The sequence below is a fragment of the Populus nigra genome, chromosome 5 (genome assembly GCF_951802175.1).
Source record: "Populus nigra chromosome 5, ddPopNigr1.1, whole genome shotgun sequence".
Classification (NCBI taxonomy): domain Eukaryota; kingdom Viridiplantae; phylum Streptophyta; class Magnoliopsida; order Malpighiales; family Salicaceae; genus Populus; species Populus nigra.
In genome coordinates this window covers 9,263,251-9,273,915 of record NC_084856.1, presented here as the reverse complement: position 1 = coordinate 9,273,915, position 10,665 = coordinate 9,263,251, and the positions used below count along the sequence as shown (strand labels likewise).

The following is a 10,665-nucleotide window of genomic DNA, read 5'->3' as shown; positions in this document are numbered from 1 at the left end:
ATTTTATATACACATGCTAATCATATACAAGCAAGTTTTTGATGTAAACTTGCATGACTTTCATATAAGGGATGGTAAAGGCAATAAAATATTTGACGATGCCTCAACCTTATAGGTATTTAGTATGCATGAAAGTGAAGAAGAGATGCATCTATATGTTGATATTGATCTAGTTGTTGATCCTTTAATGATAAAAGTGTTAAGGCGTTGTTAGGTAATCCTAAAAATGTCAGGTCATCTTGAACGAGATATTGTACTACATACAATGATGAAGTTAAAAACATGCTACTATTGTTTTATGATTTCAGCCCTGATAAGGATGAAATGGGTACTAAAATGGATGATGATATTGGTTTTGGTGGTGATACTAGTATAATATGGATGTTGAAAAGGGTGTTGATGTTGTATGTCCTGGTATTGGTCCTAATATGAGTGCTAAAATGGGTTCTAAAATGGGTGTTAATAATGATGTTAGTGCTGATGCAAGGTTGAAATGGATTCTAATGATAGTGGTGATGGTGATGGTGATGATGAAGATGAAGTAGACGATGATTATATCCATTTCATTAAGGAATGATTTGAATTTTATGATGTAGCTGAAGATGAGTGGGTTAATAATTTACAAGCTGATTTTTCTACCAGTCAAACATTGAATTATGCCTTCGATTCTAATAATGAATGGAAGATTAGTAGTGATAAAGATGATGTTGATGTAGAAGTCAGTGAACAATTTGATAGCAGTGGTGAGAAGGAGTAGGAGAAAAGTGGCAAGGGGAGCGAAAAAAAAAGAAAAAGAATATGAATCCAACTACTAGTTTTAAATATAAGAGATTTTAAAGTTATAGATGATGGATAAATTTTTTTTGAAGAATGTTAAATTTTTAGTAATATAATGCACTTCAGAGATGTTTTGCATGAGTATGAGGTTAAGCATGAATATATATATATATATATATATATATATATATATATATATATATATAAGAAATGTAAGGTTGTTGTTATATGTACGGGTGATGATTGTGATTGATGGATTTATGGTTTCTCCGTTCTTGATAGTCAGACATTTATAATTAAATCTTTGAAAGACAAACACACTTACATTTGGCTTATAAGTATAAAAGTTGCAAATTCAATATGGATAGAAAAAAAATTGCTACCAATATTTAATGTTAACCCAAATATCTCCAGTGAAGCAAATTAGATGATTTTGGATGATTAATTTGGTATTAAGCCATACCAAATACAGTTATAGAGAGCCAAGATAAAGGTTAAAGAGTTTATGGAATAGAGTCACAATGAGTCTTTTAAAAGTATCCTTATATATATTCAGTTATTGAATCAATATAATATGGTTCTGATGTATATTTATGGTTTAACCCTCATTATAATAGAGGTGTGCGTTTACTATGAAAGCTTTAACACGTATATGTTTGTTTAAAAACGATGAAGAAGACTTTGTTTTTAAAAGTAAGCCTTTCATTGGAATTGATGGATTCCATCTCAAGGGTTCATATAAAGATTTATTATTATCAACAATGGGTTTGGATGGAAATAATGGATTGTTTCTTGTTGCTTATGTTGTTGTTGAGTGTAAAAATAATGAAACATGGTGTTGTTCCTTATATGTTTTATATGGATCTGTAAAGGATGGAATACATTAGAGGCCATTCTGCATAATGTCTAACAAGCAAAATCTAAATTTAAATTAAAAGTTATAATTTTTCTTTTCTTTTTTAAACTAGCATTTATTTTGGAAGTGTCTTTTCTTTAACCATTATTAATTTACTTCTTAGAGTCTACTTGAAGTTGTTGTTGAGGCATTCCCAGAGGCAACATATAGGCATTGTTCAAGACATATTTATGCTAATTTGAATAAGAAAAGCTTTTATAGTTTAGAATTGAAAATGAAATCTTATGGTGCATCAAAAGCTTATATGAATCTCAATTACAATAATTATATGAAAGACATTAGGTATGCAGACATTAAAGTTGTTAATTGGTTGAAGAACATCCCTATTAAGACTTAGACAAGGCACATGTTTGATCTTGGAGTTAAAGTTGATAATGTGATTGATAACTTGGCCAAGTCATTCAATAACTAGGTTGGAGAATTCAAGAGCATGTCAATTATATTACTAAAGAAGACTAGATTGAAATTTATGGCTAGGTTTCATGACAGATTTTTTTAGTCTAAAAATTAGACAATAAAGACCAATCCTCATATCAAGAGAACATTATATATATGTGTGCGCGCGCACGCATATATGTGTTGAAAAGGGAAGGAACATGAGAATAATTGTAGCTAGTTTTAAATAATTAAAGGCCATACAAGGCTTTGTGTTGATTTGGTAAAATAAAAGTATTCTTATAGAGAATGGGTAATTACTAGGGGTGATCATTTTTTGTTCGGTTTTTATATAAAAAAAAAGTAACCAAATCAAATTTTTTTATTTAAAAAAACCGAAACCGGTTCAAACCGACCGGTTTCAAATCGATTCAGTTTTTCTGGACAAAAACCGGTTCAAACTGGTTTGGCTCGATTTTTTCCAGTTTGGCTCAATTTTTTCGGTTTTGGCTTGGATTTTTTCCGGTTTGGCTCGGGTTTTTTTCTAGTTTTTTTGTTTGAGTTCGGTTCGATTCAGTTTTTCGGTTTCAGGCTTATAAAATCGAATCGAACTGGTTGATTTTTTTAAAATTTTAATTGGTTTGTTTTCACATTTTGTTTTTTTCATTTATTTTTTTCCGGTTTTCTCGGTTTAATCGGTTTTTTAGTTTTTTTATCACCCCTAGTAATTACTAGAATTTCATGCTTACATGTGGTCCCTTGTGTTAGTGGTCCCTTGTGTTAATCATAAAATAATTAAGTGAAAAGATCTATATAATGATTATTATAGTGTGAATACATTTAGAAATGTATTTTTAAGGTGGTACACCTATTATCAAAAGTTGATTTTGATATTAAAAAAGATGTAGTTGTTCTACCTTTAGAACTCAAAAGTAGTGTAGGTATATCTAGAAAGAATATATAAAGGGAAGAAGAGAAGATTAACCTAACATTTGCAATAAATATGGATATAATTCCAAGACATGCCAACAAGATAATGCTGAGCAAATTGTTAGTGGTAATGTTAGTATAGTATCCACAACTGTAAAAGGATACAATAGTGTTGGGCCGGGTCTCGTAGTTTTGGCAGAGGCTTTAAAGGATCAGGCACTATTAGAAGAAGGTTTAGTGTTGTTGACAGAGGCTCAAACAAAGACTCAATAGTTTTCAGATGTGGCAAATGTGATATTGGTACATTCTCCTCTCAACATCCAACCTAAACACAAGTGATTCTTATAAACATGCTAGCTAGTTTTATAGATTTAATGAAACAATTTATATTTAATAGTCAATATTATTTGAAATATGCATGTTTATGCTACTAGAGCTAGTTCTCAATGATTTACACAAATAAGCTATCATGGTTGAAGACGTATTAAAGACCAGTTAGTATTGAATGTTAAATTTATGTTATTGATATGAATGAATGTCATATTTTGGCTATTATTTTTATTATGTTAAGTACCATGACATGTTGAAATATTTATGGATGTTTGTGTGTGAATTTTTGTTATTTGCAGACTTATTATTGTGTGCATACTTGCTACTAGTATGCTTTTGATACAATTGATATTAATTTGAATGTATTTTGAATATATTAGGGAACAATTGACTCTATTTCATTTTTTTAATTCAAATAATATAGTTGTTATAAACAATAACATTGCACATGCTAAATTAGCAACTACCAATAACTTTATACACTTTTTAAACAAGCTTTCATATTGTGAAATTTTTTTTTATCCATACATAATTCATCTTTTATATTTTTCACTTCATCTATCATTCACTCAACATCATTTGCATCTTATTTTTCTCTCGTAGATGATTCAATTTCATTTATAGATTTACACCGATCAATACATATATTTTCACATGATTTTTGATCATATCTATAAAATAGCTTGTTCTTACCAACTTATATTTATGATATTTTGACCGTATTTTTTTTCCCATATTTTATGCACTTTTTATTCTTGAAAGTAATGTCCAAGTTATTGCATCTTCGTATGCTATTAGAACTTGATGTTGATGATGTCATTTTTCAAGTTAAGTTTGTGTTGTGGTTAAGTGAATTGTGGAATTTTAAAAGGTTTATTTGATAGAATTATAGTGAAAATAGAAAAGAAAATACCATTAATTAGTTATGATGACAATTGTTTATGTTGATTTGATGGAATTACAATGAAAATTAAAAAAGGATATATTGGAGATGATGACGGGAAAGTTATTGGATTTTTTGTTCGGTAAAACATGCTTAAATATGGTTGGAAATTATTGCTAAAAATTGAAACTTATGGAATTTTTGTAATTATTTAAACAATGAGTAACGACTCTTTTCAATAAAAACAAAGCAATGACTCTTTTTCAAAAAAAAAAAGAAGAACAACAACCCAATAATTCTTTGATGATGTTTTTGTTAATTTAAAATTTAGAGGCTTTTTGATCATTATCTCAAATATATTGTCCATCTTATAAATAAATAAATATTTTGTTGATTTTTTTTCTAGCATTAATTTTAAAAAATGTAAAGTATTACTCACCTTCAAAGTTAAGATTATAAAGTGTGATATTTAAAAATTTAATTGTAAAATAAAAAATAAAAACTCAAACCATAAAATAGGCAAAATAATTTATTATTTTAAATTCTTGACTCGTAAAATAGTATTAGAAAACGGTCGAGTTAGATGCGCTACAGAGTCTCAAAGTCACTTCACAGTTCACATCGAACACGCTGCCTCGATTTGCAAATAAATATATTAGATGGAATGGGCTTGACAAATTCAAAGCTGAAATCTGAATAACAAATAGACCCAAGACACGCGGATCCAAAATACCCTCCTCCCTTGAGAAAGGTGCGGGATCATAATTGTAAAAACGATAGTGACACACACTAATGTTCGAGATATCCACTGCTACCAGGTGGCTGCTGTTAGAAACCATTATCGGCTTGCTGTAGAGCCATTAACTAAAGGAATTCACAGCCTTCTCTTCGACTTTGAACTGAAAAAACCGAGGCAATCCTCTCATTCCAATTCAAAGTTTAAGCAGAAGGGAAGGAAGAAACGCGCTGTTCATAACGAACCTCGGAGCACTTGGCTAGGGTATGGAAATAAAGACTAACAGAAAAACAGAGGTCATCTTCAAGACAGAAAAATGAAAAAGAAGAGTAATTATCTTAAGACAAACAGTCGATTAATTCTATGAAAAAAAAAATGTATGAAATTACAGTCCTTATCTCTCATAGATTAAACTATTTATCTGACAGGCAGCATATCACAACTAAAAATAACAATCACTGTTACGATGACAAGGAATATCACATTGATTTCACAAATAAATGCATGTTTCCCATTGTATTCCAGATTCTGAAGCACCATAATTTTATCTACACCAACATGCAGAGCATAACGTGCTTCTCGGGACATGATGGGAGTTTCAGACCTGGGTGTTGTTCTGCGATGCTCAGCACGCATCATGAAGTGTGGTGCTGCAACGCTTCTTGAAGACTTTTAACAGCATTATCATAGTACACAAAACCCATGAACCAGAATTCGTGGTTGTCAACAGAAATAATCTGGATATACTTTTCAGCTGATTTGACTTTGCTTGTTGATGGATTGACAGCCTTCAGCTGATGTAATGGAATAACAACCTATGTACATACAGAGAAAAGACTGATATAAATAAGAAACTTTGTGAGGTTAAAACTAGATTTGATTCCAAACGAGGACAAGACAAATGGATGCTTATTTGCCTACATTGGGAAATAATCATTAAGCAAAGAGCCAATAAATTCCAATACATCAGCTCCTGTTTCACATTTATAAACCCCTCTGCTTGTTTAACTGTAGGAGAAATCAGTGACTCTAGTACAGTTGTTCAAATGAAAAGGCAGCATTGTAGATACTATTCATCTTTTGTTTTTACTTATGCTCTCAATATAATAATGCAAATTTGTAATGGTGATGCCTGAGCATCCAAATCCGGTGGGTCCAAAGAAAAATAGGACTTAGCACTGCAAGTTATATGTTGCTATGATTTATTTTTAGCAACATCATTTATAATAATGCTAGGATTTATCTTGCAGAAAAAGTTATTTTTTATGCCATAGATAACATATGTAGACATGGTGCACTTACATACACAATGATACAAAGGGTAAAACTTGGGCAGGGTCTTTTGGTAAGATAGATTCCATGAAGAACAATTGTATAACAAAAATAATAAAGATGAAACATCAGGACTCTAAATTAATGTTTTTCCTCCACCCTTTGATAGCTGTAGATAGTCATGTCATAGTCAATTGCTATTGATTTATCAATGATGTTGCAATGGAAAGACATTTGGCAAAATACCAATGATCATCAACATTAATCTTGAGGACAACGCAACATTATCTGAGTTGTCTACCAGGAAAATTAGTGAAGTATGACCATTAAGAAAACTGCTCTCAAGGTATCTTAGAACCTCAATATGGCATGTTGTACCTTGGATTGATCATTAACAAACTGGATGAAAGGCAAGGGTGGATAAGTCATCAAAATTATCAACAGATGTAGCACCATAACCAGACTACAGAAGAAATCCCACGCCAATAATAATGCATGCAGACTATAAGTTGGTCTATGAGAATATTTGAATGACAAGGAAAGAATACTTTACATCATATGTTAGCAACCACCTCTGCCAGATGAAACCATCCAGCAAATAGCACTTACAGGATTTATTAACGAGGACTAGTCAGTCAATACTCAACCCATATTAAACTAAATCTAAATGCTATGCTATCCACTCAAAGATCTGTTAACTTGATGGGTCATACTTAGATGCATAAATTGTTAAAGGTTTCAAGCATATTCTTCTCACACAAAGGTTTCGTATTGTAAACTGGATTCTCATGCAGGCACATCCTTTTTCTTCCTAGCAAATAAAACAAATCTCTATATTAGACCAATAGTATAACTCTGGCAGTTATTGGGGATGCAAACTTTATGACAATAACCCAAACCAACAAAAGCAGTTTCTCAATGCATAAAGGATGGTAAAAAAAATCTTTTCCTAGAAGACTGTCATGGATAGGTTGCTTCTATAGCCTGGATATCTAAATTATGCTGCCAAAATAATGACAAGCACAATTTGCATACCTTATAATAGCTCCACTCAGTTTGCTCACCCATTTTGTAAGACAAAGGATTGTCACTGCAGAATGCAAGTTTTGCTGTTGACAAATACAATACTCCCATAACTGGACCGGCAGAAGTGGATAGGTAGCATGCAAATGTCTTCACAAGTTGCTCCTCAGGAACAGTCTCAAAAGTTTGTCGAAAAATCTTCTCATAACCACCTTCCGCGAGAACTTTGGTTCCCTGAGCAATTCTTCCAACAGCAGCATCAGCGAAACTAGGGCCTGTCTTCACTGCTCAAAAAAGTATTTCAGAATCAGAAGTTCAACAAGAAGATGCTAAACATGAAATTTAGTCAATCGGTTCGATTTGAAAATCAGAATAACTATCAGTGCAGCAGCTAAAATAAATTATTCAATCATTTCAAACTATCAAATAACTCTCATCACAACTGCAGCAGCCAGAAGCAACAGATTCTGCTAAAAATATATATTAGGCCTTCAACAAGGCAAAGAGTGAAGAAATCAGAGTATCACACGATACTCTCAATCAGAATTCTTTTTAATAAATGAATCCAGCAGGAAGCAATAGCTTTGAACGCAACACAAAATACCTTATAACACCAAGTCAAAAGGCACAGGTTGCCCAATTGTTATCGCTGTGGTAAGAATTAAATCAAAAAGCACAATCAAGTGTAGACATTTAAGCTGAAAAGGTCTGACAAAGATGCTTAAAGGCCACAATATTTCTAAGTTGTAACTGAAGACCATCTTTACAAAAACATCAAGAGGTGATAGAATAGTCAAGAGAGGATAAAGGGGGTGGAGTCGGACCACCACCAACGTCAAAATAAAAGGACGGGCATGGCCGAGCTGAACAGGCTGATTCTACACTGATCATGTAAGAAAAGAAAGCATATCCACTATAAATAGTCAAAATTCACAATTCCATTATATGCAGAAGCAGGCCATAGAACATTATCATCATTTCTGTCTCGCAAAAGAGTAACAGTTTCCAAAATCTGACTAGCATATGAATTTAACCAAGCAAAAACATAGACAATCAAGTACCAAAAAAAAAAAAAAGAGGAGGGAAGAAAAAGGAAAAAAGGCATACAGTGTTGCCACATGTTGCCAGCAAGATCCTCAGCCTTCTTCGTTGCCTCTGCCGCCTTCTTTCCCCATTTCCCTAGCACATCCTTCACCGCCTCCATTTTATCTACTCAGAAAAAGAACCAAAATGCCAGTTAATTAACTAATCAAAAAGAAAAGAAAACCCTAATTAATTTTTCAAAAAAGAAAATAGTGAAGCAAATTACTCTTGGAGGAAGAAGGGGCAACAGGGGCAGGAGACACGTAGGGATTGGAATCAGCCGGCATGGTAGTGACAGTAGTTCCGGCGATAGGAGGTGAGCCTTGGGTTGCGCCTGCAGGGTTAGAAAGTGTTGTCGATCCCATGGATACGTTGGCCCAATTGTCATGAGGAGGGGCGACGTCTTGAGGGTCTAGCTTTGGGTAGGGAGCGTAATCAGTGGTGTGAGGATCGCTGATCTTGTCCTTTACCTCGACGTGCTTTTCAGATTCTAAATCTGACGATGATGGTGCAGGTTTCTTGGTTTGATCTTCATGAGGGTCTTGCTTTTGATTCATTTTTAATTTTAATTTTTTTTTCTCCAGGGGGGGTTGGATCTGTTTCTGTTTAACAGAAGATGGAAATTTTGTAAATGGGTGGCCCTAGGGGCTAGGGCTAGGGAGGGGGAAAAATCTGACTTCAACGTTTAAATTTCCAGGTTGTTAAATATAAATGGAGTTTCTTTCTAGAGTCTTCCTTCGATTTTAAATTTTCCAGGTTGAAGGAAGCCCATGGGCCTAAAAGTTGTTATTGAAAGCCACTGTTGAAGAAGTCTACATATTGAATGAATGGCCACAAAGGTTGAAGGAAGCTCAACATGTTTCAACCAATTGGGCTTAGTTACAAGCCTAGGTACATATATATTTTTTTTATTCTCCTCCTTTTTTTAATGTGTTTTTCCACATGTATGTATTAAAAGTTTGTTTTGCTCTTGATTGCAAGATCATATATTATAAAAAACTTTAATTTACTTATTTCTAAATATGTTTTATCTAACTTTTAAAAACACTTATTATGAATATAATTGTATTAATATTTTCTTGTTTCATTAAATTAATATGAAAAAATAAATTTCTAAATAATAATAAATTATTTTTGTATAACGGGATAATTTATAATAATTAAAAAATAAATGAATTAGAATACTTTTTTATAGCTGAATAAAATTAATTAACCAAAGAGGGATTTATAATAAAAAAGTATAAGAAGAAATCTTGTTACTAAATGAGTGAGCTTTTTTAACCTTATGAAAGAAAATTAATTTTATTATTGAAATAATAATATAGTAATTATATAGATAAATGAAAATTGATCATGTCCTTAAAGCAATTAGATTTAATGATGATGTGGCAGAGATTAAATGATAATAAAATAAAAATTGCATTATTATCTTATATTTCTAACTATGTTAGATTTTAACTTTATGATAGCTCAAATACTTTATTTGACATATGATTGTTTTATTTATTTATTTTATTATTTTATTATTAAATATTAAAGAAATAATTTAATAGCTAAATAAATTATAATTTAGTTATGTTATCTTTTTAGAAATGAATTGTTTTTTTATAATAATTATAAATCCTCTTTTAACATGATTTTGATGAGTAAAGAAATTATAATTTTAAGTTAGTTAAAAAAATAATGTTCATTATAAACTAAAATGAAAATAATGATCCCTTTTATTACTTTGAATATTAGAAGTTTGACAATAATATATATCAAGAATAAAATACTATCAAGTCATAGTTGTTGGATTATAAGGCCCAAACAAAATAATTATTTGATCAAGTAATTAGATAACTTATTGGAGGCAGTGGCCTAACTGAAATAAATTTTCTTGTTGGACTAAAGGGTCAATTAAGTAGAAATGAAAAGAAAAGAAAAGGAGGAGAAAAAGTTAGCACACCAAACAATATTTAAGCACACTCTTACTGTCAAGCCTTCTTAATTTTACAAAATATCAATACGACACCACCTAAATTACTCATCTTAGAAGTTATCAATACAACACCCACAAATGCCTTGTTTCGTAAGTTATCACTTACATAAATTACTAGTCTTATTGGTTAGTTGCACGGTCATAAACATATTACATTTGTTAGGTGAACAGTTGCACATTAAAACCTACATAAACAATTTATAGTGATGGTGAGCTATATGGTAAAACAAATGTTCTTCATTATTTCTCATATATAAGTAAAGCATACAATAAGCTTACAACCCCACTCCATGTCAGGTAAATCCATATGATCCTAAGTGAGTAGAGAGTGTATAAATACCAAAGGATCACCATGTATA

General features: G+C 31.6%; 1 protein-coding gene across 1 annotated transcript; it reads right to left on the bottom strand.

Moving 5' to 3' along the window:
• Positions 1-5,280: 5,280 nt before the first annotated feature.
• On the bottom strand, positions 5,281-9,018 carry LOC133693305 (GEM-like protein 1). Its single transcript, XM_062114494.1, has 4 exons — positions 8,552-9,018; positions 8,350-8,451; positions 7,255-7,526; positions 5,281-5,762 (listed from the first exon to the last, which is right to left on the bottom strand). The coding sequence occupies exons 1-4, from the start codon at positions 8,880-8,882 to the stop codon at positions 5,583-5,585; spliced, it is 885 nt and encodes a 294-aa protein (XP_061970478.1). The 5' UTR covers positions 8,883-9,018; the 3' UTR covers positions 5,281-5,582.
• Positions 9,019-10,665: the final 1,647 nt, after the last annotated feature.

Coding starts and splice junctions, on each gene's coding strand:
- LOC133693305 (XM_062114494.1), bottom strand. CDS start 8,882: ATGAATCAAAAGCAAGACCCTCATGAAGATCAAACCAAGAAACCTGCA. Junction 8,452..8,551: donor TGCCCCTTCTTCCTCCAAGA/GTAATTTGCTTC, acceptor TTTTCTGAGTAG/ATAAAATGGAGGCGGTGAAG. Junction 7,527..8,349: donor TGGCAACATGTGGCAACACT/GTATGCCTTTTT, acceptor TTTTTTGAGCAG/TGAAGACAGGCCCTAGTTTC.